This window comes from Thermobia domestica, chromosome 3 (assembly GCF_964235325.1).
Source record: "Thermobia domestica chromosome 3, izTheDome1.hap1.1, whole genome shotgun sequence".
NCBI classification, from domain to species: Eukaryota; Metazoa; Arthropoda; class Insecta; order Zygentoma; family Lepismatidae; genus Thermobia; species Thermobia domestica.
The window spans coordinates 255,876,234-255,901,914 of NC_137456.1; the positions used below are offsets into that span (position 1 = coordinate 255,876,234).

The 25,681-nt window shown below is 36.8% G+C and overlaps 1 protein-coding gene across 4 annotated transcripts in view; it reads right to left on the minus strand.

Annotated features, from left to right (window-relative positions):
- The window catches only part of in (inturned planar cell polarity protein), a 666,765-nt gene that overhangs the window by 600,139 nt on the left and 40,945 nt on the right, over positions 1-25,681 (minus strand). For 2 of the 4 annotated variants that reach the window (XM_081752327.1, XM_081752328.1), the window contains exons 2-3: positions 12,868-13,013; positions 9,450-9,875 (exon numbers count right to left, since the gene is read on the minus strand). In XM_081752327.1, coding sequence (XP_081608453.1) covers positions 9,450-9,875; positions 12,868-13,013 — 572 coding nt within the window. Of the gene's footprint in view, positions 1-9,449; positions 9,876-12,867; positions 13,014-21,952; positions 22,197-25,681 lie in introns of those variants that run through there. The other 2 variants (XM_081752329.1, XM_081752330.1) reach the window with 2 other exon arrangements.

Below are 25,681 nucleotides of genomic sequence, written 5' to 3' on the forward strand. Positions count from 1 at the left end.
TTGACGTTTAGCTTCCCCTTTTAGCGTCGATGCTATGTAAAATGAAAAGAGGAACCTATTGAGCAAATATCAATCAATAATTGTAATTAAGTAGATATAAAATAATAAATAAATCGTTGTTTAATGTGGAACCTGAACAAGTACTTGGGTTTGTATCTATGACAAATATTCCTGTCCTGCCATAAATCACGTATGGGACTTCACGCGCAGAAAGTTCGCGTATTAGCCACTGACCAGTTAAAGTGTTCAGTTGAACGTGTTGTTTGATGTAGAATCCGAACAACATATATTCTCAGAGAATCAAACCCATGATTTCCATGTCATATGTGATGAGACTTACCGTTAAACTAACTAACAACTGGAATTCCTTTCCAAGATATTAAATTCCCATTATATAACCGTTTCAGTTCCGTTTATAGCTACTATTAATAATGAAAAATCACAGGTAGTCTATATCAGGGCCTTGAGTCTTAATTTACTTTTACGCGATCTCTGAAGCCCGTAGCTCCTTATTGTATACCAAGTTTTCGATGGCTGGGTTAAGCGATTTAAAAGTAGATAGTATTTGGTCGGTTGGTTGATGAGAGTTAGCGTTCCTTTACGTTTTTAGAGTTTCTGAAAGTATTGATCCTAAAAGAGGAAATTTCCACAACATTAAAATTTTTCGTTAAATATTTAGAAAAGGATATCCTTCCCCTAGCACATCGGTCATGTCAGAAATGCGACCCGAGACTGAGGGCCCAGAAATGAGGCTCCGAAGTTATGGGCTCGGATCCCTTCTATTTGCCTATTAAACATGAAATTGTTACACGAGGGTGGTGGCGTTGTAAAGGTCTCCTACCGATGACCCCTGTTTCGTTTTCGAGATGATACGAGAAATTCCTCTTCCTGTAAGCAACACCACAATCAATTATAAATTTTGATATTTCGATTTAATAAAATCTTTAAGCAATAGGGATCTGATATGAGGTGATTTCTTGTTTTGACATGATGCCATTTAACACTAGAATACTTTTTTCTTTTTTAAAGTGCTACAATTGCAATATGAAATTTAACATGTTAACTTTTAATGTATCGCACATCTGGCCTGTAGTCAGTAATTGTAACCCGTTATCAAAGTTCCGTTCGTATTACGTACGTAATAATGATAAGGTAATTTCAAATAACTTCAAGAAGTATAACATAATTTCTTTACATCTTACGTAGAAACAGTGGCGGCTCTTAAAAGAGGTTACATTAGTGAGAATTTGAATTTTATCGCTGTAAATTAAGGGAAGAAAGTTTGCCTGGTTTACTAATTCTTGTATACAAGAATTAAATAAATTTGCTGAGTTTTCTTTTCTTGCTTTGTAGTGATAAACGTTTGATTTTACCAATAGGGATCTGGTTCTTTCCTTACTTTATATTGATAAACATTTGATTTTACCTATGTTCTTTCCTTACTTTATAGTGATAAACGCTTATTTTTACCAATGTTCTTTCCTTACTTTGTAGTGATATAAATGTTTCATTTTTACCAATGTTCTTTCCTTACTTTATAGTGATATAAATGTTTGATTTTTACCAATGTTCTTTCCTTACTTTATAGTGATATAAATGTTTGATTTTACCAATGTTTTTTCCTTACTTTATAGTGATAAACGCTTATTTTACCAATGTTCTTTCCTTACTTTGTAGTGATAAATGTTTGATTTTTACCAATGTTCTTTACTTACTTTATAGTGATGAACGTTTGATTTTTAACAATGTTCTTTCCTTACTTTCTAGTGACAAACATTTGATTATTACCAATGTTCTTTCCTTACTTTATAGTGGTAAACGTTTGATTTTCACCAATGTGACTCCTCTCAAGAGTTAAAACAAACTACGATAATATATTCTAAAAACTGTACCTATTTTCCCGGAATAACATATTTCTTTCATATACACGGGGCACTGTATACGAAAAGTTCTACTGCCATGTAACCAGAATGTAATTACACGCTTTCCAGTCATGTAGATCCATTAAATGAAACCAACCATTCCATAAACAAAATATTCAAGCCTAATTTACGTTTTTTTTATAGTCCAGAAAAATATAAACATACAAACCCAAGCAAGTTTTTTTTAAAAAAAATAAAAAATAAACTCTTTCATATGCACGACTAACTTTTTTTAATATTATTATTTAACATGAAGTTATCTTTTTTTTTTGAGAAAAGGAAAAAGATACCCCTATCCTCACTCCCCCCCCCCCGAAAAAAATATGAATTTTCATCACTAACAACACTGTTCTTCGAAAAGAATATAGTCATCCTGGAAAAAATCCTTTTGTACTCACCAACAAAACACTGTCTCGTATGAACAAAACTTTTTTTACATAAAAAATAATAAAAAAAAGCTTGCCCTCAACGACAGACAACAACACTGTGCACACTGAAAAGAACCTACAACAAAATGCCTTTTTTTCCCTTTTCTTTTAATATTAAGAAAAACTCATAACCAAACTCCCATTGAAATTTATAAAGCTGCATAACCCTATATAAAGCGAATCGATCTTCTCGCTTTTAAAGACGATATGACCAAATTTCTATGAAAGCAAATACTATTTATCTTTCCTTCTTCCTAAATAAAAGTAATAAAAAAAAGGTAAAAGATTCTGCTATTCCAATCTATATCCTTTGAAGAAGAAAAAAGAATACATATTTTCTTTCGGTTTCATGTCATAGCTTCATACAGCCATATGAGTGCATTTATGGTTATTTCTTTGAGTCTTTCTTACATTTTTTTTAAAAAAGATAAAATACTAAAATATCTTTTACACCATTCAACTACTTCGGTGAATCCCTGTGTATTAAACATATCGAAACGCTCTTTTATGACAGTCATACAGTTTATGTCTTAAAAACGAAAAAAGTACGGTAAAAATTGTTGGTACAAATTCTTTACAACGGTAGATTTATTCTTTCTTTGAAGAAAATATTTTACACTCAAATAAATAATAATAATAATAATAATAATAATAATAATAATAATAATAATAATAATAATAATAATAATAATAATAAACACTACGATATGCTTTGTGTTGAGACATTTCTCTATCTTATGGGACGTTTACATACTTAGTCGATTTATGGTCGATTCAGTTGAGCTGACGTCACTTTCGACTCAATCGACTGTGTAAACAGGATTTCGACTGAATCGCCTGCTGGTCGAAAGCAACTAATCATCTGGCAACTGAATTGAAAGATGTTCTATTTTCCGTGGTCGATTCGATCAGATTGCCTAGTGTAAACACCTGATTCCAAAATATTTTCAGGGGAATGGAAAAGTGTCTTGGAAATGGCTCGTTTTGATACAGCTGAGATTATTGCGGTTATGCTTATTTTACATTATATTACTTTTATAATTATATGAGAAAAATGAATGCTTATGGAATACAAAAAAAAAAAAAAAAAAAAAAAAACATACTCTTTACAGAAATATTGCTGCTAGAGGAACGGAACTAGATTTATTCATCAAATGAATTTAAAAATCACAACTGCGGATCTACATAATAAAATTAAAAATATTAAAACGCTTCGAAAAGGTCAGGGGCAGATGTGGAAGAAATACCTCAACCAAAGAGAGCTTGGTTCATGAAGCTGATCGCTTTTTACGCTAGAATATACAAGCTCCATTAGAATGTACAGGTCTACTTTTGCCGCACCACTAGAAAGAACTGTTGAAAATGTATAATTCTTTCACTAATATCCTTCTTATTATCCCCTAAAAAGTTTCGACTGGGCACCATGAAAATATCTCACTTGGCGTAGATAAAATCCAAAGGGGTTACAAGAAGTATTTGCTGAAAAATTACAATTCTTGTTGTTTACAAAAAATTACAACAAATTGCAAAAGTTGGTTAGTGCTTTTTTGTATTTACTGTTTTAATTTTTATGGCACTACGCTGTACTTATACCGATAACAAGTAAGCCTTTTTAAAGAGAATCTGCATTTAGTAATGCAAGTCCTCCCTTCTGCAAGAGTAAAACTGCCGTTTAAAGACATGGATACATTATGATTTTAAGTATGTGTACCTAAACTAGGACTGTACGGTTTCCACTTACTAATGATAATCCTACTGAAGAGCTTCGCAATTTTATGAGATATGTTAATTTAAAAAAATCATATCATTTTTCATTATTTAATGATTTCTTAATACATTGCATAGTGCAAGTTTATAATAGATCATCATAAAAATGGTAATTTTATGGTTAAAATGAGTTGGCTATATATGAAACTGGATTAATAGGATATTGGTTTCCACTGGCGGAGCATTTTGCAAAATGAAGGTAAGCAATATTTTATGTTAACTGGTATACTGCGGTTACGATAAGTGACTCCAAATGAAAGACGACAGTGTAATATATTAACCTTATGACGCCAACCTGGGGTCCGTGCGGACCCCAGGCTTCATTACGTTCATATATTTTCTCTGTTTGTTTCATTTTCTTATCCACAACTTAGGACATCTCTTTTTAATATGTTTTCAATCCACTCATAACAATTTACTTGTTGTACGCTTTTGTATTTAGAAATTATAAACATATTTAAGAACCAAAACGTATTTAGCACACCTGGGGTCCGTGGTTTCCCATGCTTCCATATGCGCAGATATATAAATAAAGCTTGCTAATTGGTAGACAACATAAACAAAAGTAAATATTTATTCCTCTGACAAGTGAGTTGTGTTGTTTTAAAAATTGTTAGAAGATGGCAACACTATCTTTGTGTTATTATTCTATTAGAATTTGGATACTTTACTGGATGTTACTATACACATATTTTTGAAACAAATAAATTCTCTTTAACAAAAAGTGTACTTCCTGTATAATATTTGTGAGGAAATCGTTCAATTGCATTTGTATTTCAATGTTGCCGGAGTATATTACTACTAAAATATACAGAAAACGATGCGTTTCAGGCAAAATTACATTGAGAAAGTTCTATTATTTAGTTGCAGTGTCTCGTCTAGGACTGCCTAAAGAAAGCGTTCGGCGGATGTTAAAAGTAACTAATAGCAAAGCAACTGAGGTTGAATCGGACGACAGCCATTACGAGTATGAACGTGAATTGTCTGAGGAAGGGAAATGAGACTAAACTACCGGTAGCTCTAATGAACGTGACATGGACCTGTTTTCTGATTATGACCCTCCGCAGCGTTCTAGCCGAATTTTAGACATGGCAACAGAGCACGGAACAAAGACTACAGAATTTACACCTCCACGTGGAAAAAAATCAAGTGCACAGGACCCACCGGAACACCAGACATTGGCAGAAAATGTCGTCAAGGAGCTTAAACCAGCGGAATTAGGCATTGAAAATGAAGTACCTGCCTTCCAAGTTTTCAAAATCCAGAACCAGCAAATCTAATTGTGCAGGAAACAGAAGCTCGAATCTATGTTGAGAAAGCAAAGGAGCAAAACTCAGAAAACGACGAAACTGAAATATATATGCGTTCATAGACTTCATTATTTTGAACCTATTGCCAAAATCAGCAGAAGAAGGCTTGAATGAATTGTGGCCAAGTGAAAATGCCACAATTCCAATATTCCAAGCAACTACGTCGCTGAATCGTTTCAACTGTCTCCTTAGCTTTTGTTGATTTCATAATATTCAAACTAGTCAAGAGAAACTGGAAACAGACAAGTTATCAGCATTCCGTGAAATCGGGGAAATATTCATTCTGAATTTCCATGACTTGTACAGATCTGGAAATTTGTAAGCTATGGATCAGTAACTGGTACCTACATGTGGAAGATTTCTTTTTGTATGTTTACATTCCAAGTATGACCGGAAAATACGGTATAAAAATATACTGAGTGTGCAATACTGAAACATCATAATGATTCAGAAACAAAATATATGTTTGTCAGCATCTAGGGTATGAACGAGGGAATGTAAAAGACCTGGCGAAGTGACTTGTAAAGCCACGGTTAGATAAGCGAGGAAATATAACAATGGATATTTATTTCAGAAACACCGGGCTTGCCGGGAGTTGTGTCTTCTCATAACAACAGTTGTTGGTACAATGAGAAGGTGCAAAAGGGATATCCATATGGAAATGGTTGAAAGTCGTGAGCGATCAGAAAATACGTAGAAATAAAGCAAATGTAATATATAGAAAATTTCAGTAGAATGTATGGTAGTACACAAATGTTGCACAATATATATATAATTTTTACTATATTATAGAAAATAAAACTAAGAACTGTATTTAACAATATAATAAAAATAAAACCTAACAAAGAAAGTGCCTACTAACAACGTTATTGGTTGGGGTCCGCACGGACCCCAGCTTGGCATTAACGTAATTTTGAAAGGTTGGCGTCATTAGGTTAATTTCACCAGCGGAGTGTTTCTCTGCAATGTAGGAAAGTGTATTTTATGTTTACAAGTTTAGCTTTACTACTGTGAAACCATGACAAATGCTTAAACTTACACAAAGATTCTCTACTGAAAATTCTTGAAAGCGTCAAAGTACATGTATATGATGTTTCTAAATACTGTTTTCTTAATATAAATTTCCTTATCCAACACCATTTTCTTTTCTTTTCTCTTGTCACTGCTATTTTAATTTCGTCTCTTAATTCTTCTACTATAACACCGCTAGTTGTTCCAATTACTTTCCGCTTGGACATCTTTAGAATTGCCAGTCGATTTCGAATCGACCAGAAGAGAGTGAATCGACAAGCAGTATTCAATTTCGGTTGAAATAGTTGAACACATCCACCGATCTGACTCAGCCTAGTCGCTTCGATTTAGTCGCAAATGTAGAGAGTCTATTCAGCCGTGCGACCAAGTCGACCAAGTGAATACAGGGTTATAGAACATCTTTCAATTCAGTTGCCAGACAATTACTCGCTTTCGACCAGCAGGCGATTGTCGAAATCTTGTTTACACAGTCGACTGAGTCGAAAGTGACGTCAGTTCAATTGAATCGACCACAAATCGACTAAGTGTAAACGCCCCATTACATAGAAAATACTGCCTAGACAGCTCTGTGTACACACAAATTTATGAATTGATATAAGCAATAACATTTGCCAATCCGGCCACTTCTTGTACAAAAATGTTTCTACATTAGTACGAGTGTCAGGTTTCTGAGAATGTTCAAAATCTAAGATATACAGGGGATTTGTATTATGTAATAAGAGATACAAATATAATATCAGTTAAAGGAAGAGTTTATCAAGCCCCTTTCAATTATCATCAAATAATAATAATAATAATAATAAGAAGAAGAAGAAGAAGAAGAAGAAGAAGAAGAAGAATAAGAAGAAGAAGAAGAAGAAGAAGAAGAAGAAGAAGAAGAAGAAGAAGAAGAAGAATTCTTATTATTTTGAAACATTCAAAACCTGCAATACAGCGAGTGACACTCCCCACACAATAAGGAGGAATTGGTTCGCATATATACCAAAACTCTACCAAGAACAGATTGAAGACCTCTGCCAATTTCTTACCAAGAGAAAAGAAACCAACCATCTGTTTCATGTGATATGCGATGCAGACACAAGAACCATCATAGAATTCACCACTCCATCTAGTCATGCGATGCTGACCACTTCATCTAACAATCACAGAGTGCACCACAAACTATGAATCATATGAACAAAACCATAGTAAATAGCAAATGGAGAGTAAAAGAACTCCACGGAACCTTTAAGAACTACCTAGAGGACAGTAACACAGCAGACAGCAATCAAATACCTGGCTCAAGAAAACTGAACTTCTTTCCGAAATAGTAAGATTTATGATGGCCATCCAGGATTGATTGTTACCAATCAGAAACTACTATAAATACATAGTAAAGCAAGAAATATTGGATGAAAAATGCTGAAAATTCGGAGACACACCAGATTGAATTGAAAATATCACAGGTTCATGACGCATAATACTCCCACAGACTACCTGAAAAGACACAACAATGTTGCAAGAACCATTTACCAATTTTTGGCTCATAACATGAAATTAATTACCGATACCAAGCCATACTACAAATAACTTATCCAGTGCTTAAAAACAATAAATAAAAATTTTACTGAGATCAAGAAATCAGAAAGGTTGTAAAGGTACCTGCAGACAGATCCGACATAAAGTAACAGCCTGACTGGCTCAGCCCTAAATTGTAGCAGACTGACTGGGTCAGCCAAAAACTAGTGTGCTCCTGGCTGAACTGGCCAAACGGTAACGAGAACGTCGACTGGAATCACCAAAGACTATGTCCTAAATGGACTTTAACTCTATGAAAATAATAAAATCAAAACTGAATAGTTTCCACTAATTTACAATGTACCCATGACTTAGAGTCACACTTTCTCAGGAAAAGTTTTGCGCAACGAACATTTTTTTTTAAATATTTATTTATTTGTATTGAAGGCCTGTGGCCTATAATACAATTCTACGCGTTTGTGACACACTCCTAATGTGAATGCACACAACAACAAATACAAATGAATAGGTACACTAAAAGATTAATTAACAAATGTTTGTTTTCTTATGATGAAGTAGAGGGTGCATTGTTGTCCTCAACCTCTTTCAAAGCTTCTTCCCGTAAACGATAGAATGGCTGCAGAAATTCGGCAAGGGTTGATAGCTTTTGTTTATCGGTTGCATTTAGAATTTCGTTTAATTCTAAGTTTTTGTCACCCCCTATCCTTCCCCTATTGCGTTCTTCCTGTAACACCTTACTGTAACTTGGATAATCTTCCCCCAACAACACCTATTCAGAATGTTTCATCAAGTTCAACTCTGGAAAGGCAATGTGTTACCAGCAGAAAAATGGGATTTACAGAAAGAAGATGAAATTTCTTTGGTTCTAATCACCACGCTTAAAACACCCGCTCCCGAAAAACTCTTGAAGCTAATAGCATGTAAATGTTAAAAGGGTTGCTATTTAGGTTCCAGATGCATAAATGTAGGTGCAGTTCTCGTTGGTTATATTGAAGGACGAAGGTTAGGGTATATTAGGAATATTTAGGTGGAAGGACAATATTAAGATAGATCTCGTATAAATAGAAATACAAAGTTGAAACTAGATCCAGTTGGATAAGGACGAAGGTTAGGGGACAGGTATTGTGAATGCGGCATTGAACCACCGGGTTCCATAGGCCATAGAGTGAGTTAAGTATTTATAAAGCAAGAACAGCTCAGTCTGTGGGTAATGCTAATATGCAAACTTCAAAACATTAATGATTTGTGGGTTGCATATACGTCTAGGCGAAAATATGTACATATTGTTAATCCTTATTACAAACACAAAACGCCGCACTCTGCCAATCACGCTAATTCCTCATAGTTTACGGCCAGGCTGCATCTTACCTGATGCCAGGAGACATCGAAAGCGTGTAGGCAACTTGCAGATAATAATAATAATAATAATAATAATAATAATAATAATAATAATAATAATAATCCTTACTTACCAATTTTGATACTTCTGTGTCGAATAGCTTCACCATCTGGAATGAATCCAGCCACCATTATTCGATCATCATCCGGAGACTGTTCCAAGTCTGCACCTGAAAATGTTCCTGGAATCAATCCTAACAACATTTCACACAGCGTTGCACGACGACCTAGATTATGGCGATGCGGATCTACTGAAATATTTACTTCGCGCACTTCTCCATTTTGAGAGTCATGGAAGGTCACTTTAGTCCGCGAACTCGGTGCTGTGCCACTAACTGTTGAACCGGTGCTGTTGCTGGACGAAACTGGTGCATGCGAAGGAACGTTGCTATCTGTACCACTTGCATTTTGCTGTTGCTGTTGTTCAGCATTCTGCCTTTTATTTCTCTGTATCCTCTTACTGTGTCTTCTTGTAATAAGACGCATTAGCTTCCGAGCATCTGCAATAGGAACATAACATCATAAGTAACTGCCTATCTTAATTTCACAGAGTATAAACAAGCATGTAATAAAGAATAATCTATGCGGAGATATAGGTACAAACAAACGATGAAAAGAAAATTATTCATCCACCATATTCACTGCAACTTGCAACATCAAGTCAGTGGTTTACAAAATATAACTGGTAACAGACAACTGTCAAAGTGCCAATTTCTAAATGAAGTGATACTACGTGGCTAATACTGAATACGAAAAATCAAATAACGACTAATATCCGTTGAAAAGATGCTGTCATCCAATAGGCCATCCCTACATAAAACTATAATTCGTTTTGTACGCTACAACTTCGTCTTACTCTTCCTGTTGATTTATTGGCTACCGTGCGAACCTTTAGTGCCAGCATCACGGCTGTAATTCCCGATGGAAGAGACTTGAAAAATTTGAACGCATTACGGTAGTTGGGATTTCACCTCAAATTGTAGATCCACGTCTTACATAGCCTCAGTAATGAAAGGAACGCTAAAATACAATACAATCAAGCAACACCATCTTATGGTCGAAATACAAATGAGACAATGCAAAAGAATCCTTTTGCAGCGTTTAAAGATCAAAGCACGCAAGCATATTGAAGCAAGACATTCAAAAAGTTTGGGAGGAGGTGATTATGCGTGTCGGAGGCATTAACTGTAAGAATCAAAATGTGTATTACCTGGCTAGACTTGTATTTCAATGATAATTTGAAATTACAGTAGGCCTATATTTATAAGTAATACACAATTCACTGAAATTTCGAATATTATTTTCTAATAATCTGGGGTTCATATTATCACAAAACAAATAAAAACATATTTTACACTTTTAAAAGTATTAAAAATAACACACCATGGAGTTTGTATGTCTCTGGATCAACAAAAAATAATTTTGTTGAATGAAAATGTGAACGGAACACACATAACATTAAAAGAAAAAGGCACAGTTACAAAGAAAAGGGTAATTTCTCCCTACAATTTCAACAATAAATTGAAGCTTTTAAGTCAGCAGTGAAAAGACAAAGAAAATTGGTTCAAAAACCTAAGATAAGATAATGTTCAGAAAAGAAGTTAGATGCAAGCTTGTCCAGATCAATAAAATGTGATACATTGATCGGCGATAGTTAAGGTGGGAAGAAATGAATGTTGTCAAACAATGCTAGGAGTTTCAAGATATAATATATTTGGCAAATATTTACCAAAACTGTGGTTTTCTGGAATCAATTAAGCTTCTCAAGATTTCATCCTCAGCCTCAACTACTCTCTACTAAATCCGTAAGTGACAGAAATCCATAGCAACTCCCGGTTTCAATATTCATTTACATACAGCAAAAACGATCAGATTGCGAGAAGCGATGTTTTGGAATCGATTTAACGATCTAAGAGTAGATACCATCTTCTCTCTTAACCAGTAAGTGATAGAAATCAAACACTTCCGGTTTTAACGTTGATTGCTATAAAGTAGAAACGGAGATAAGGAGAAGCTGTTTTCTGCAATCAGCCAAGCATCCGAAGTATATCGACGGCGAAAGTGCAAAAACTTCGTGACGTGTCAAAACCAAACTTTCCAAGAGAGCAATCAAACCGTTTTGCTTTCAATTTATCTGCTTGGAAATACTGTTATAATACGAGATAATACTTTATTAACCACTTCAAGTATATTCTCTCTCTACTAAAAAGTTTGGTTTTGATGAGTTATTCGGTTTTGCACTTTCGTCTTCGATATAGTCCATCTCTACTCTAATCTTTATCAAAACCGGAAGTGATAGAAAGCTACTACAACCGGAAACGATAGAAATCTACTACATGGGCACCGGAATTCTAAGTAGGCCGTTCCAGATTTCGAAATGGAAATCTTTCTTTCGGAATCTGAATTAATATTTTAATCGCTCCGGAAATCTCGAAACTTTCACCGGGCATTTCAGAATTTCGAAAACTCGGAATTCCGAAATCTCGGAAATTCATACGAAATTTCAGGTCAGAATTCAGGAATCTCAGAACTTCATAAGAAATTCTGGAAAGGTCAGAATTATGGGATTCGGAAAAATTCCGAGTTTGGACATTCCGAATTCCCGAGTTGAAATCGAAATTCCGAACACCCCTAGATGCAAAGCTGTAGGCCGACCAAACGCGGGGGTCTGGAAGCCAAATCCCCGCAACCAGCCGAAGCTAGTATACCCTCCTCAGACCTGAAGGCCAATTTTGGTAGCTAGAGCTATTGTTGGCTATTAATTCATTGCTCAACACTAATGGTTAGAAACCTCACCTAACCTTGAACGAATCGTAGGAAACTTGAAAAATTCAACAAAATATTTGTAGGAGGCAGCACGTTATCGAGATGTCAGAACACTAGCTTGAAAAACGTGCTCGTGCAAGTCGAGGTAAGTTATCAATTATAGATGGTTTTTTTTTTTTTTTTTTTTTTTTTTTTTGAAAGAAAAATTATTACTAACATTTACTAGATAGTTGCTAGAAGTAAGTGACATTCAGGTGAGATGCAATTCGGACCTGGGAAGGCTTCTTAGCATCAGTGTTGAGCAAGCCAACGGTAGCTCCAGCTACCAAAATTCGCCTTCAGGTCTGAGAAGGATATAATAACAGAATATTGTTCGTTACAAAACAATTGCTTCCTTTTAAATCTCAAACCCTAAATCGTAATCCTAAATATCTGTATCTGCCATCAACAAAACAATCATCTTCAATAACGCAATATTTTCTTCTTTTTGCCTAACATCAGCATGAATTAGAACTTTCGTAACCACTTTCATTTTTCAACAATGTTACTGCTACGGAACTATTACAACCAATCGAACTTTGGTATATTAAATCAACAGAAAGTGTTCTTCAATCATATTGTATCCATGTTTTACAATAAGCTTGTGGCTGTTCTAGCTTTCTTGAAATGTTACTACGTATATATCTGAGCATCAGCAAGAAAGAAAAGTTTCGATCTTCAACTAACCTTTGGTTATATGCCGTTTCCTTGCTTTGCTTGGCTGCTCTACAGGTATGTCCACTGTTGGTTTCGCAGTTGGAGGAGAATTATCAGATTCAATATAAAACAATTCGCCTCGAGGTGACACTTTCGATTCCCATTCAGCTTCTGACCTGAAAACAAGATAGGTATTTGAAATAAATGTTTATTATTACTATTTTTATTAACTTGTTTTTGTTATTAAAAATGCTTATTATTATTCTACTAGAATTTCTTATTAATTATTCCTATCTACGAGGGCAAGTCAAAAATTATCTACACTTTTCATTCTACAGTTTATTTACATGAAGCTAGGGTTATATTATGCAGATCATTTTTCTACGTAATCTCCCTCCTTATCAATGCACTTGGCCCAACGGTCAATAAGCTTACGTATTCCTTCCAAATAAAAGGTTTTCGGTTGGTCGTGAAGCCACTTTTGCACCGCATTTTGCACGTCTAAATCTGAGGCAAATCGGCGATCACGTAAAGCATCCTTGAGTGGCCCAAACAAGTGAAAGTCAGATGGAGCTATGTCTGGGCTGTAGGGAGAGTGTTCCAATAACTCAAATTTCAGCTTGTTGATGGTTTCAATAGTGTGATGAGCCGTGTGTGGCCGTGCATTGTCATGTAACAACAAAACTTTCTTGGACAACAAACCTCGGCGTTTGCTGCGAATTGCCGGCTTCAGGTTCTTTTCCAACATTTCACTATAACTCGCACTGTTGATCGTCTTTCCCTTTTCCATGAACTCTGCCATTATGAGCCCGTGTGAGTCCCAAAACACAGTTAACATAACCTTTTCTGCGGATGGCTCAGTCTTGAATTCCTTATTCGTCGGAGATCCAAGGTGTTTCCACTGCGTACTCTGACGCTTTGATTCTGGCTCATAGTGATGAACCCATGTTTCATCGCCAGTGATTATTCTGCTTAAAAATGCACCACCCTCGTTGTTGAAGTGAGTGAGTAAGCGTTGACAGACCCTAACACGAGTGAGCTTGTGTTCTGTAGTAAGCTTTCTTGATACCCACCGTGCACAGACTTTATGAAAACCGAGCTCGTCGTGGATGATTTGATGGGCAGAGCCATGACTGATGTTCAAAGCAGCTGCTACCTCATCGATAGTGATTCGCCTATTCGCCAGAACCATCTCTCGAGCTTGCTGAATGTTGTCATCTGTAGTGGAGGTTGATGGCCGTCCTGCTCCCTCCTCATGCGTTACACTTGTTCGACCACTTTTAAACTTCTCGAGCCACAAAAACACAGTTTTACGTGATAGTGCACTTCTCCCATATTACGATGATAGTCTGCGATGAATGTATAACCCTTTGACACCCTCCGACCAGAGGAATCGGATCACTGCTCGTTGTTCCTCTTTGGAGCAGCCATGATATATCTGCAACAGAAGGAAGAAAAATGAAGGAATTAAGATCACACTTTCACAGCGTTACTACAACAGTATAACAATAAAATATGCGAGGACAGAAGACAAAGTGTGCAATGTAAGGAAAGTTACGACAAAAGTGCAGATGATTTTTGACTCACCCTCGTAGTTTCGGTGCAGTAAGTTTCCGAATTAAATAATATTTTGCACCAAATTGTCAGACTTTACTTTCTAACACCCACATCCACGAAATTCATCGATTAACTACTTATTTGGCTATGTTTTTCTTTTCCTTTCTGTTTATTTATAGCTTTCTAAGAAGTCTGATACCTTTCAACTCAAGAATTTCCAACTCGCTCAGATTATCAACAACTAAAATTATTCGGTTCTCCAGAGCTCCTTCATAGCTAAGTGGTTAGCGTACGCGCCTTTGGCGTGAGATACTCGGGTTCGATTCCCGGCAAGAGCTCAGGTGGTTCGGATTCCACGTTAATCGGTAGTTCCATCTCATATAGCCTCACTTCTTAAAGGGACGTTAAACTTGAAATCAACTCAACTCTTCGGTCCTCCAGGAATCTACTGTGCCCATGCTTCATAACCATTAAAATATACTTACATAATAAAAAAAGGGGGGGAACAAACAAGGATTTTACTTGTTATTTTATTTTATTTTATTTGCTTGAAATTGGTCTTGGTCAACACTGAAGATATTAGCTCCCTATATACCTCACCAGGATGGAAAATATTAGACGAGAATTCCACACAAAACCTGGTATTTTTCTAAGATCTATTTCATTTTTAAAAATCTCACAGAGGAAAGAGCAGTCTTGAATATTCAATTATTTTTGAAATGAGACTGAAAAATCTATAGGGCTATGTTCTGTCCTCTGAAAACTTAGTTTTAATAAAGATCCCAATTGTCAAGAAAATCGAAACATTGAACGAATGCATAGCTAAAAATTCAGCAGTTCAAGCATGAACTCAATTCTAATTTAATTAAAAGTATAATAGGAAGCTTTTTAATGAAGTGCTTTTTAAAATGCCATAGTATGTACTGTACGTATGTAAGTACCATTGTTGTTAGGATAAGGAATAGTAACAATTCAGATCTACTATCTTTCCAAAGCGAAATGCAGATACACTTCATGCAGCTGTTGCGGGAGGGGAGCCAGTACTTCGTTTTCAGTAATAATGCAATATTAGTACCCGGCTATTTGAGGCGATCGCAAAGCCTATTTATTGCTCATGCGTACGCTTGGAATACGCTGACCATGTATTTAAATGTAGATGGTTAATCAGAAACGCGAAACAATAAAAACGTGGAGAAAACGTCGGCTCGAGCGTATTTGGTGTATTTCGGAACAATAGACCGCCTGTTGTTTAAAAGATTTCAAAAGGTAGGGAAAAAAAGGAAAGACGTGTTGCCAGGCAAAGGGATTGTACAAGAAACAGCTGCTTGGAAGATGGTTTGTGCTGAGTATTGGAACTCTGCTATTACACACTTGGACCTGGCAAAAAGACCTGGAAACCTTGACTGGCTCACAGTATGATTTACAAATCTGGTGAAAGTAAAATTACTGAATAGCCACCTTGGCCGCGTTCGCTACAAGGAGTAACGCTTTCTCAAATAGCCTAAGACTTAGTCTTTCTATAGTAAAGAGCTAATCCTATATATGTTAATAAAAGGAAAGTGAGGCAATTTAAATCATATAGGCCCTATAGTATATAATAATATGGCCAATTTGAATACAATATATAGCGTACATATAGGCCTATATTGCACGTACCTAAATACAAGCAAAGTAAAAAAAAAATAGTGAACTATTCCAACACTTTAATGTACGAGGGTTGGAACTTCAATAGTAGGAACACTGACGCTACCCTACGGAATATAATAATGCCCCTCGTACCACATGTTAGTCACATACCTACCTTACCTCAGCTCAAAACGATTCTCCCTTCCGAAGTCAGGCGCGAGAGCAGTAGGCGAAAAGAACAGAGCCACGTGTAGCAGGCGGTGTAAAATAAACACGCTGCTGAACAAGACTGCACTTATTTAATATAAAAACACATTTGCACGTAACGTTTCGATCTTCTAGCCAAGATCCTCATCAGACGTACACTCAAGTCAAGATCAGTGTAGTCTGATGATGATCTTTGCTAGAAGATCGAAACGTCACGTGTAAATGTGTTTTCATATTAAATAAGTGCAGTCTTGTTTAGCACTGTGTTTATTTTTCTGATTTTATTTGCAAGACGTATGACTATGATTGTGTGTAAGGCAAGGTTATTGTTATCACGGTGTTTTCGGAACAAGAACAATGGAGTTGGATAAAAATCGAACGTGCCATAGGTCGTACAGCACGAGAGTGTCATCTGAGTCTTCAATATTTTTGCGGGGAATCTGCATTGTTTTACAGAACAGTGGCAAGATGGGTATGAGCCTTCAAGGAGAGACGCAAAAAATGTTGGAGACATGCAATGGCCTGCTCTTCCTCGTGTCAGTGAAGAAGACGTGAATGCTGTTGCCACGTTACTGGACTGGATGAACGCCATACTACTTATGAGCTAGTCTAAAAGACAGGATTAGTGCATATGACTGTTCTACATATTCTGAAGGAATTCTTGGGCATTAGAAAAACTGCATTACAATGGGTTTCGCATGAGTTGAAAGAAATCCAAAAATGGCTACGGAACGACGCTTCTCGTACCCACTTAGGACGCTACGAGCAGGAAGGAGAGGCTTTCTTTGGCCGCTGCTCGTACCCACTTGCAAAACTACGAGCGGGGAGGAGAGACTTTCTTACGCTGGATGAAATATGCGTCAAATTGTACAAGCCACAATTGAAAAGCCAATCAAACGATTGTGTCATTATGGGTAATCACGAAAATCCAAAGTTCGTCAGAATCGCAGTAATATGAAACTTGTGATTCTCGTGTACTACTGGGATGGTGCAATCCTAACGCATACCGTTCCCCCACATCAGAAATGTTAATGTGCAGCATTTTTGTTCTTTTCTGGAACACAACTTGCGCCCAGACTTTATACAGAACCTATGCACCATTTTGCTGGACCATGTTCGGGCGCATACGTGCAAGATGTGGCTGATTTGTTTAATCGGTAAGGATGGAAAGTGCTGTACCATCCACCCTACTCCCCGGACTTAAGCCCTTATGACTCTGACTTGATTTCCATGATGAAGAAATTTCTTCATGACATTAATTTCAGAACTGTTCACGAGATTCTTCAAACAGTAGACGGTCCATTAGAACTATCAATACAACAGATGCTGCTGCAGGTACACAACGATATCCACACTCCCTAGAAAGGGGTTGCACACAATGCTGGCGACTGCATTGAAGAACTATCTTTGTAATTTGTATTTATTTTGTGTCAGTTGTAAATAAATAGTTGCCAATCCATTTTTTGTTGTAGGAACACTATCATAGGTTGTTTTATTGCTCTGCTGCTGCCATTCTTGGTCTACTGCTGCTGGTGGTAGTTACATATAAATGTATTTTCTGGTTATTTGTTGCTGGCTTGAGAAGTCGATCTTGACCAATTACGAAATGAGCTTCGACTGTCTGTTGCCAAGTACAATGCTTCTGCCGCTGTTGTGAGGTTTCCTCTTATTTTGAAAGCTTTTTATGATAATGTAAAATCAAAGTTATAATAATAATAATAATAATAATAATAATAATAATAATAATAATAATAATAATAATAATAATAATAATAATAATAATAATAATAATAATAGTTGCAAATTTCATCAATAAATATGAAGGTCGGGACTTTCTTTAGCTAAAGTCCTAACAGAGCCATGTCAGAATGCGGGACATTTCTCTAAAATCGGTACTGTTCCGACAAAACTGAGACGAATGGCAATCCCATCCAGATCTGTTCTGCAACATGTTTTGCAGATTTTTCAGATCTTTCGAAGTTTGACCTCGAGACTACTTGATGATCATGACAGACGACGGTTTGGGGGGAGGGGAATTGTTAATGTTTTAATTTTAATGGTAATGGTGTAAATGCACGGGTTGGAAATCAACAGGCTTCAGTTGTCTTTAAAGGAAACTTACTCTTACAGCTAATATATTTTGCAATGTATGGCTGTAAGAGTAAATTTCCTGGTATGTCACTATTAAAACCTGATTAATATTTGCAGGAAGTGTTGTCAGTAAAAAAAATAAAATAAAATAAAATAAACTACAAAAATAAGTTCTTCATTATTAAAACACGCCAGCCAGCCACGTATGGCTGAACATTTTTTAAAATTGTTAGCTGGTTCATCCTAGCTTTGCTATCTAGAACAACTTACACTAAAATTACAAATCGCTGAGCAAAGCAACGTGCAACGTTTATTTATAAAATAATAAACGTGTGACAGTTTCGCCAACTAACTGAACATGCTGGCTTCATCAGACAGTCTTCATTCTTCTTTATACCTACATTTTGAAAGTATCTAATCGTTTTTTCACGAAGCTTTGCAGCTCTTGTAAACAACGCAGACGGCAGTGTGTAAATGTTGCCAACTAACAGACTAAAAAGTTTATAGAAAACCTCGAGCTAACAAATTAAGAAACAAACCGAAGAGCGGGAGATTGAAAATGAAATGGCATGGACTTCTGATAGATTACCAAGATGCATTTTCTCTCTCCTGAATCTTTGAAGCAGCATATAAATATAGACAAAGAACACTAGGAAGCATGGCTGCCCGCAGCGGGGAAGGGGCAGAGGGGATGTTGCCTCCCTGGGTTTTGAAAGGTTTTTGGAAGTGCATGTCAAGACTAATTTGCTTACTTAAATGTTATAACACTTAATATTTGGTCTAGGAATTAATTCGTGCGGTTGGTACGCACACATTGAAGCTGTAGTACAAACACAAAATACATAAATACCTTAAGAAAAATATTGTCCATCGCTAGCCACCACTTTTGCCCATCTGTCAGGCAATGTACGGATTCCGTGGCGAAAGAAGTCCTCATCCTTGGAAGCGATCCAGTCAGAGACCCATGTTTCGATATCTTCTGAAGAAGTAAACCGCTGTCCAATCAAATCGTTGTTCATGCAATCGAACAAGTAGTAGTCCTAAGGAGCAACGTCTGGTGAATACGGCGGGTGGGGTAAAACTTCCCATCCGACATTTTCTAAATAGGTTTTGACCGGTTTTGCGACATGTGGGCGAGCGTTATCATGTTGAACAATAAGTTTATCATGTCTGTTCTCCCATTCTGGTCGTGTTCTGGCCAGAGCTTGCTTCAAACGCATTAATTGTCGTCGATAACGTTCTCCATTCATAGTTTCACCCGGTTGCAGCAGCTCATAGTACACCACACCTTTCATATCCCACCATATGCACAGCATAACCTTTGCACAGTGAATATCTCGTTTTGGTTGTGATGGACCTGGTTCACCTGGTTTCACCCAGGCCTTTTTTCGTTTAGGGTTCTCGTAATGGATCCACTTCTCATCACCCGTAATAATTCGATGCAGAAACCCCTTTCTGCTCTGTCGTTGAAGCAGCAATTCGCAAATGGTTTTTCGTCTTTCAACGTCTCTGTCTTTCAATTCATGTGGAACCCAATGTGACATCTTTTGAATCATTCCCATGGCTTTCAAGCGTTTGGAGACTGTTGTTTGATCAACGCCTAATGCTGCTGCAAGTTGTTCCTGCGTTTGACACGAATCCTGCTCGAGCAATGCTGTCAATTCTTCGTCTTGAAATTTTTTTGGCTGTCCAGCTCGCTCTTGGTCTGCCAAGCCGAAATCACCACTTCTAAACCGTGCAAACCACTTCTGACACGTTCGCTCAGCTAGAGCATGGTCACCATACACTTCCACCAAAATACGATGACTTTCAGTCGCACTTTTCTGCATGTTAAATAATGCAGCAGGACACCCCGCAAAAACACTTTATCAGGCAGAAATTGCGCCATGTTCACTTAACTACAAACTGGTGTTGTTGACGCTTTAATCCACTGCCCTATACTACGAACGATACGCGATGACAGGGGTTTGCAACAGATGTGTGGATACACGGAACTGTGGGACGCTCCGTTCGTTGCGCCATCTCTTGTCCACCCGCACGAATTAATTCCTAGACCAAATATATTCATATTAAATAATATAGTATCTGGTATTATAGATTATTTACTGTAGTTAATAAGCATACGCGCGTAAATAACTGTTGTTTTACTTTATGTATTATGTGCCCTCTTTTATCAAAATATTGTGTATTCGCGACTGAGTTTGTGTGTCGGTCTTTTGTCCCCCCTTCCGTGGAATCAGTATTTTATCTCCTTGAAAAAGTCCTGCGGACGTCCATGCCTGGAAGCCGGGCTGAACAATATCTTAAATTTTCCCTGTAACTGCAAATCATGGCTTGAAGATTTTTTCAGATATTTTGTTACTCCTGAGAACGGACAATCATTCTTACGACTCTTAAATGTTCATTTAACCCTTAACGTACCAAGCCTAACTCGTCAACGTTGTTTACAAAGCTGGGGTCTTCTGGCGACCCCAAGTATTATTTTAATTTCTCAACATAGTATTGCAACTCAAATTATTATTATTATTATTATTATTATTATTATTATTATTATTATTATTATTATTATTATTATTATTATTATTATTATTGATGATGTCTAAAAGCTTACCTAATTTAAATGAGCATTGTTGACATAAAATATTATGTTTACTTTAACAATATTCAGTTTTTCGTACAATTTTATACTTTTGTGTTCGTAAATCTGAAATACAAGTTTAACAATGGAGCTTTTACATTTTCAAGTATGTTTTTATTTTTTGTATTTTTTTTTTTAACGAACGCATCGTTGATCTAATTATGTAATAGATAGTATATCCCAAACGGATGCAGGACACACATAAAAATCCAAAATAAATTGATTCTTATAGTTGCAGCAGTATCACCAAATATCGCCCTCTGGGGTTCCTAGAGGACCCCGCTTGGTATGTTAAGAGTTAAACCCGATCGTTTCTTTTAATCGATATGCGAATTATAACCAGGGGTAAAAGTGGGGGAACGCGGGAGAACGCCATCCCCGACCTTGGAAAAATATGTACGACGTCCCCCAGTTCCGAAGAAATTAAAATGGGCAAGGATAGGCGGGGGGACGGCGTGACGTCATGCCGCTTGCTACCGTACCCCTACCTTTTCAGATCCACTTTTACCCCTGATTATAACATACAGAATTAACATCAGACGTTACGCTACTTCGAATCGGTGAAATTGCTTTTATCTTTATTTCTTACTTATCTTTAAAATAATAGGCCTACAACTTTTTATATCCAATGAAAGTCTCTCCAATTATCTGAAGTATGATGCATTTAATATATTAAATAGAAATTTAGTACAAGGGCTAAGTTTTTCTTTTGGGTAACATAATGAACATTTGCATCCCAGTTCTCTGAAACTGACTAAACAGTCTGACTACGATTCTTCACAAAAAAAAAAAAAAAAAAAAAAAAAAAAACGAAATATAATCAGAAGTGAGCAACACTTGCAATGAGCCAAATGACCATTATTCTTCCATAAGAAAATAATCCCCAAGAAATTCCACTTGTTCAACCTAAATAGCAATTATTGTATTTTTAAATCACACTAAGAACATTTTGGTTTCAATTAAAAGCACATCTGTATATGTGGATTGACATCTTACACAAAAATTTAAATTTAACAGGAAAACAGCTACACCCACTCACAAATACGCAGAGCGCACGCTATATTTGATGATGGCCATGCAGGCAGGAAGGTTACCAGTGAAGGATTACATGCACGTGCAGAAGCAGAAATATTGCGGGAAACAGACGAAGCATTTTCTCCTGCACCAATCGCTGAATACTCGTGCGCGGAGTGATACAAATTGAGTTACGCGGTTTGTTTTTGAAGAGTGCAAAGGTTTGTGAAAAAGTAGTTTCCTTTCAATTGATTTTGTGTACTGTCAATGGTTCAGTCAACTAAAATAAATTACTTCACATGAAACCTTTGATCAATCTACAGTGTCCAAGTCATTCCCTTTAATTTATTTACAATACTTTCACTGGCTTACTTTTCTGTTTGTTTATTAAAGTCAAATCTTGCAACTTAATTTTTGCGCACTTCCGCACTAACTAGAGCACTGAAATTTCGTACAATACGTAAACCCGTATGATATTGTACTTCGCGTCATTTTCACTGCAAAATTAATTAAGTTATTACAAATGTATTTAGATTGCGTCTACGCGTAGGAAATGTTAGTTGACTAACAAATGACAGAATAGTTTAATGCTGGTTCCACAGTTCAAAGTGATGCCTTTAACGGAAAAATTAGTAACTATTACCTTGTACAGATATGCAGAATTTTCGTGTTAAGAAACTTAGGAGTAAAGAATTGTTTGCAGGATATGGAATGTTGACTAAAAGGTAAATAATCGTAAACAAAACCTTCTAAAAACAATATTTTTATAAAAATGCAGTACAAATGAGAAAACAGTATTTGGTGGGACAAAATGAAAAATGGATCTGGGACTTAAAAACATTGGAGTACGGTTTAATGTTTAAGTGAAATTTACATTATCGACCATTATCATTATACTCGTCCATTATCCTCGATTGTGCGTAGTTTGTTCTTGTACGCATCTTTCAACATGGTCTCACAGAAAAGAAAAGAAATAAAATGAAATGAAATTTTAGGTCCCACGATTATGCTGGTTAGGCTAAAGGAGACGGTGATGATGAGAAATGAATGAAATGGGGGAATGAAGAAAGTGGGAGGAAACGGGAGAACCCCGATAAAACCCACGGGCATGATATTTGTCCACCACAAAGTCCACACGCCGCGAGCTGGGATCGAACCAAGGACCCCAAGCACCGGAGGTGAACGTTCTACCACTGAGCCACCGCGTTCCCTGGCCTCACAGAAAAGTGTCAGCAGGTGAAGTTAGGTGACTTTGGGGACCATAATCCATTGGAAATAACTCTGTTAGGGAAATATGATTCCACCGCAGCCATACCGTACACGCTTTCGACGTATGGTATGTTGGTCCATCTTGCTCACACCAGTTAAGTGTCAGTTCCTCGACATTAAACTGGTTCACAAATTCATGAAACAATACTTGGTACACTTCACTGGTGGCAATTGTGATAAAGAGCACCAGAAGATGCAAGTTGCACGGAACACCATGAACAGTACGCCAGGCTACACTGAAACAAGAGACCCACACATAGCTCGCAGAATTTCACTGTTGGCACATTTCACGGATTTACCATGCTGTCACGACAAGTTACATGAGAATACACGCCGTGAAATCCAGATAATTACGCCTAATTCTCTAGCAGCAACATTCACAACATGCACCGCGGGTATTGAACTGTGTATACAGGTGAGGTCAGGTCACTTCCAGCTTCTCTTGTAATGCACACTCATGTCCAGGGGTGCCCACAAGGGGGGGGCTATGACGCAAACTGCGTCACTGAAATATTTGGGGGGGTTAAAAACCTATATAAATATGTTTGAGGGGGTGTAAAAAATTAATCGAAAAGATTTTTTTTTCATGGAAGAACACCTATGGATAGACAATTGGGGGGGTGCGTCATGGACATAAAGGGGGGGGGGGCACCACTGCTCATGTCCAAAATGATTGTCGCATATCTATAACTGTATTCTTGTAAGAATATACGTAAGTCAGTCCTTGAACACTTACTCGCTGTAAACACTGACTGCGGAATGTAGATCAAACGAAAGGACAACAGTCTTCTGCATGAGTTGACAGTGAAAACAGGAATAAACATGATTGAATATCATTGATATTGCAAGCAACAAGAGCAAGGAGTTCTTACCAGTAGCGTAGCGTGGTATTCTGAAATGGGGATGCCAAAGTTAGTCACTTGTGCGATACAATACTACTAAAATCAGCAATACATAGTTATACCGATGGGAAATATAGGGTTGTAAACAATTTATGGGGGAGGCCCCCTAATTGGTGGCCTAGTGGGGTATACAGAAGCAAATGCGTGGATTACGTCAGGTGCCAATAAGCAATTGTCTCAGCTTCTTCTTACCACTACCGTGCGACAAGAAAACTCGGCCCCGCTGTTGTATGAACATTGTTTCCAGTATAGTTCCCTTTATTTCTTTCTCGTAAGCAGCTTCTTTCACCGCATACCATACTTCAATCTCGTTCTTTAAAAAGTCAACCCTAGAAATTTATCATCTTGAGTCCGAAACTCAGACGCCCATTCGTGAATATGGGCCTGAGTGTATACGTATATCATTTGAAGATGTAAACAGAAAACACTTAAACCAACTCTGGGGGCCTGTTTCTGAGTATGTATTTCGTTGTCAGATATATCAGATACTGAAGGCAGGGGCGCAAATCTGTCTTCAACATTCGGGGAACGGGTAAGACCGTTCCCATTTTTTAAAGCGATGTTTAAAATATTTATGAAGTTGAAAAACACATGCTTCCTATGCTGTGGAGGATCAGAGTTGTCTTCAACATTTAGAGGAGGGCAGATTTGAGGGAGGAGGGCATATTTGAGGCTTACTCTGGGGGGAGGGGTGATGAAACTCATATTACGGTAGATGAATCTGATTTCTGAGGTGAACCTGTTGTATATTATATACCAGGCGATGTAGATAAAATTGTGATACGTATCAAATGTCGTGAACACATTCTGAAATCTGAATACATGCATATTTATAATTAATATGTTTCTATTTACGCATCCACAATGATCCACATTAAAATTTTAGGACAATTGTTTTGTAATAATATAAATAATGACTTCCCCAAAACTTTGAAAGGAAATCAACTACGTATGGCGCAACAATACTCTTATTTGAGCAAAATTATGATCACAATAGCATTATAGGAATCGTTACAGGAATTAAACAAATAGTTGAAAATAGACTAACAATAATAAATGATAATGAAATAGGTCTATTAAAAAACACGATTCTTTTTTTTCAATGAAACAAGTCAAGGGAAACAATTTCATCTCACTTTCCTTTGTGGCATTCGGATACAAATCATCACAATTTCAAATCGGGTGGAGGGGACATGTCCCCCTAATCTCCTCGGGATATGTGCTAATGACTGAAGGGCCCAAGCAATCTTTTTGAGGGGCGAGAATGCTGGCTCTCTTGGTCTACCAGATCGGTGACTGTGATTCTACAGAATGCTTTATATTTATGTTTGTGTGTGTGAGCTCCCTCAAAGAGTTTCTGGCCACGCCATTGGACATACTAAGTATTTATGATGAAGATTAATAGTTTGCCTTTAATTACGATTACAATTACGATGCATTTAATTACGATTAAAGCATAACTATTTACATACCATTATTTACATAACCGACATGCTTCAAAAAGGCATTGAACTAGCCATTTCTGTTTTGTTCTCTTTCC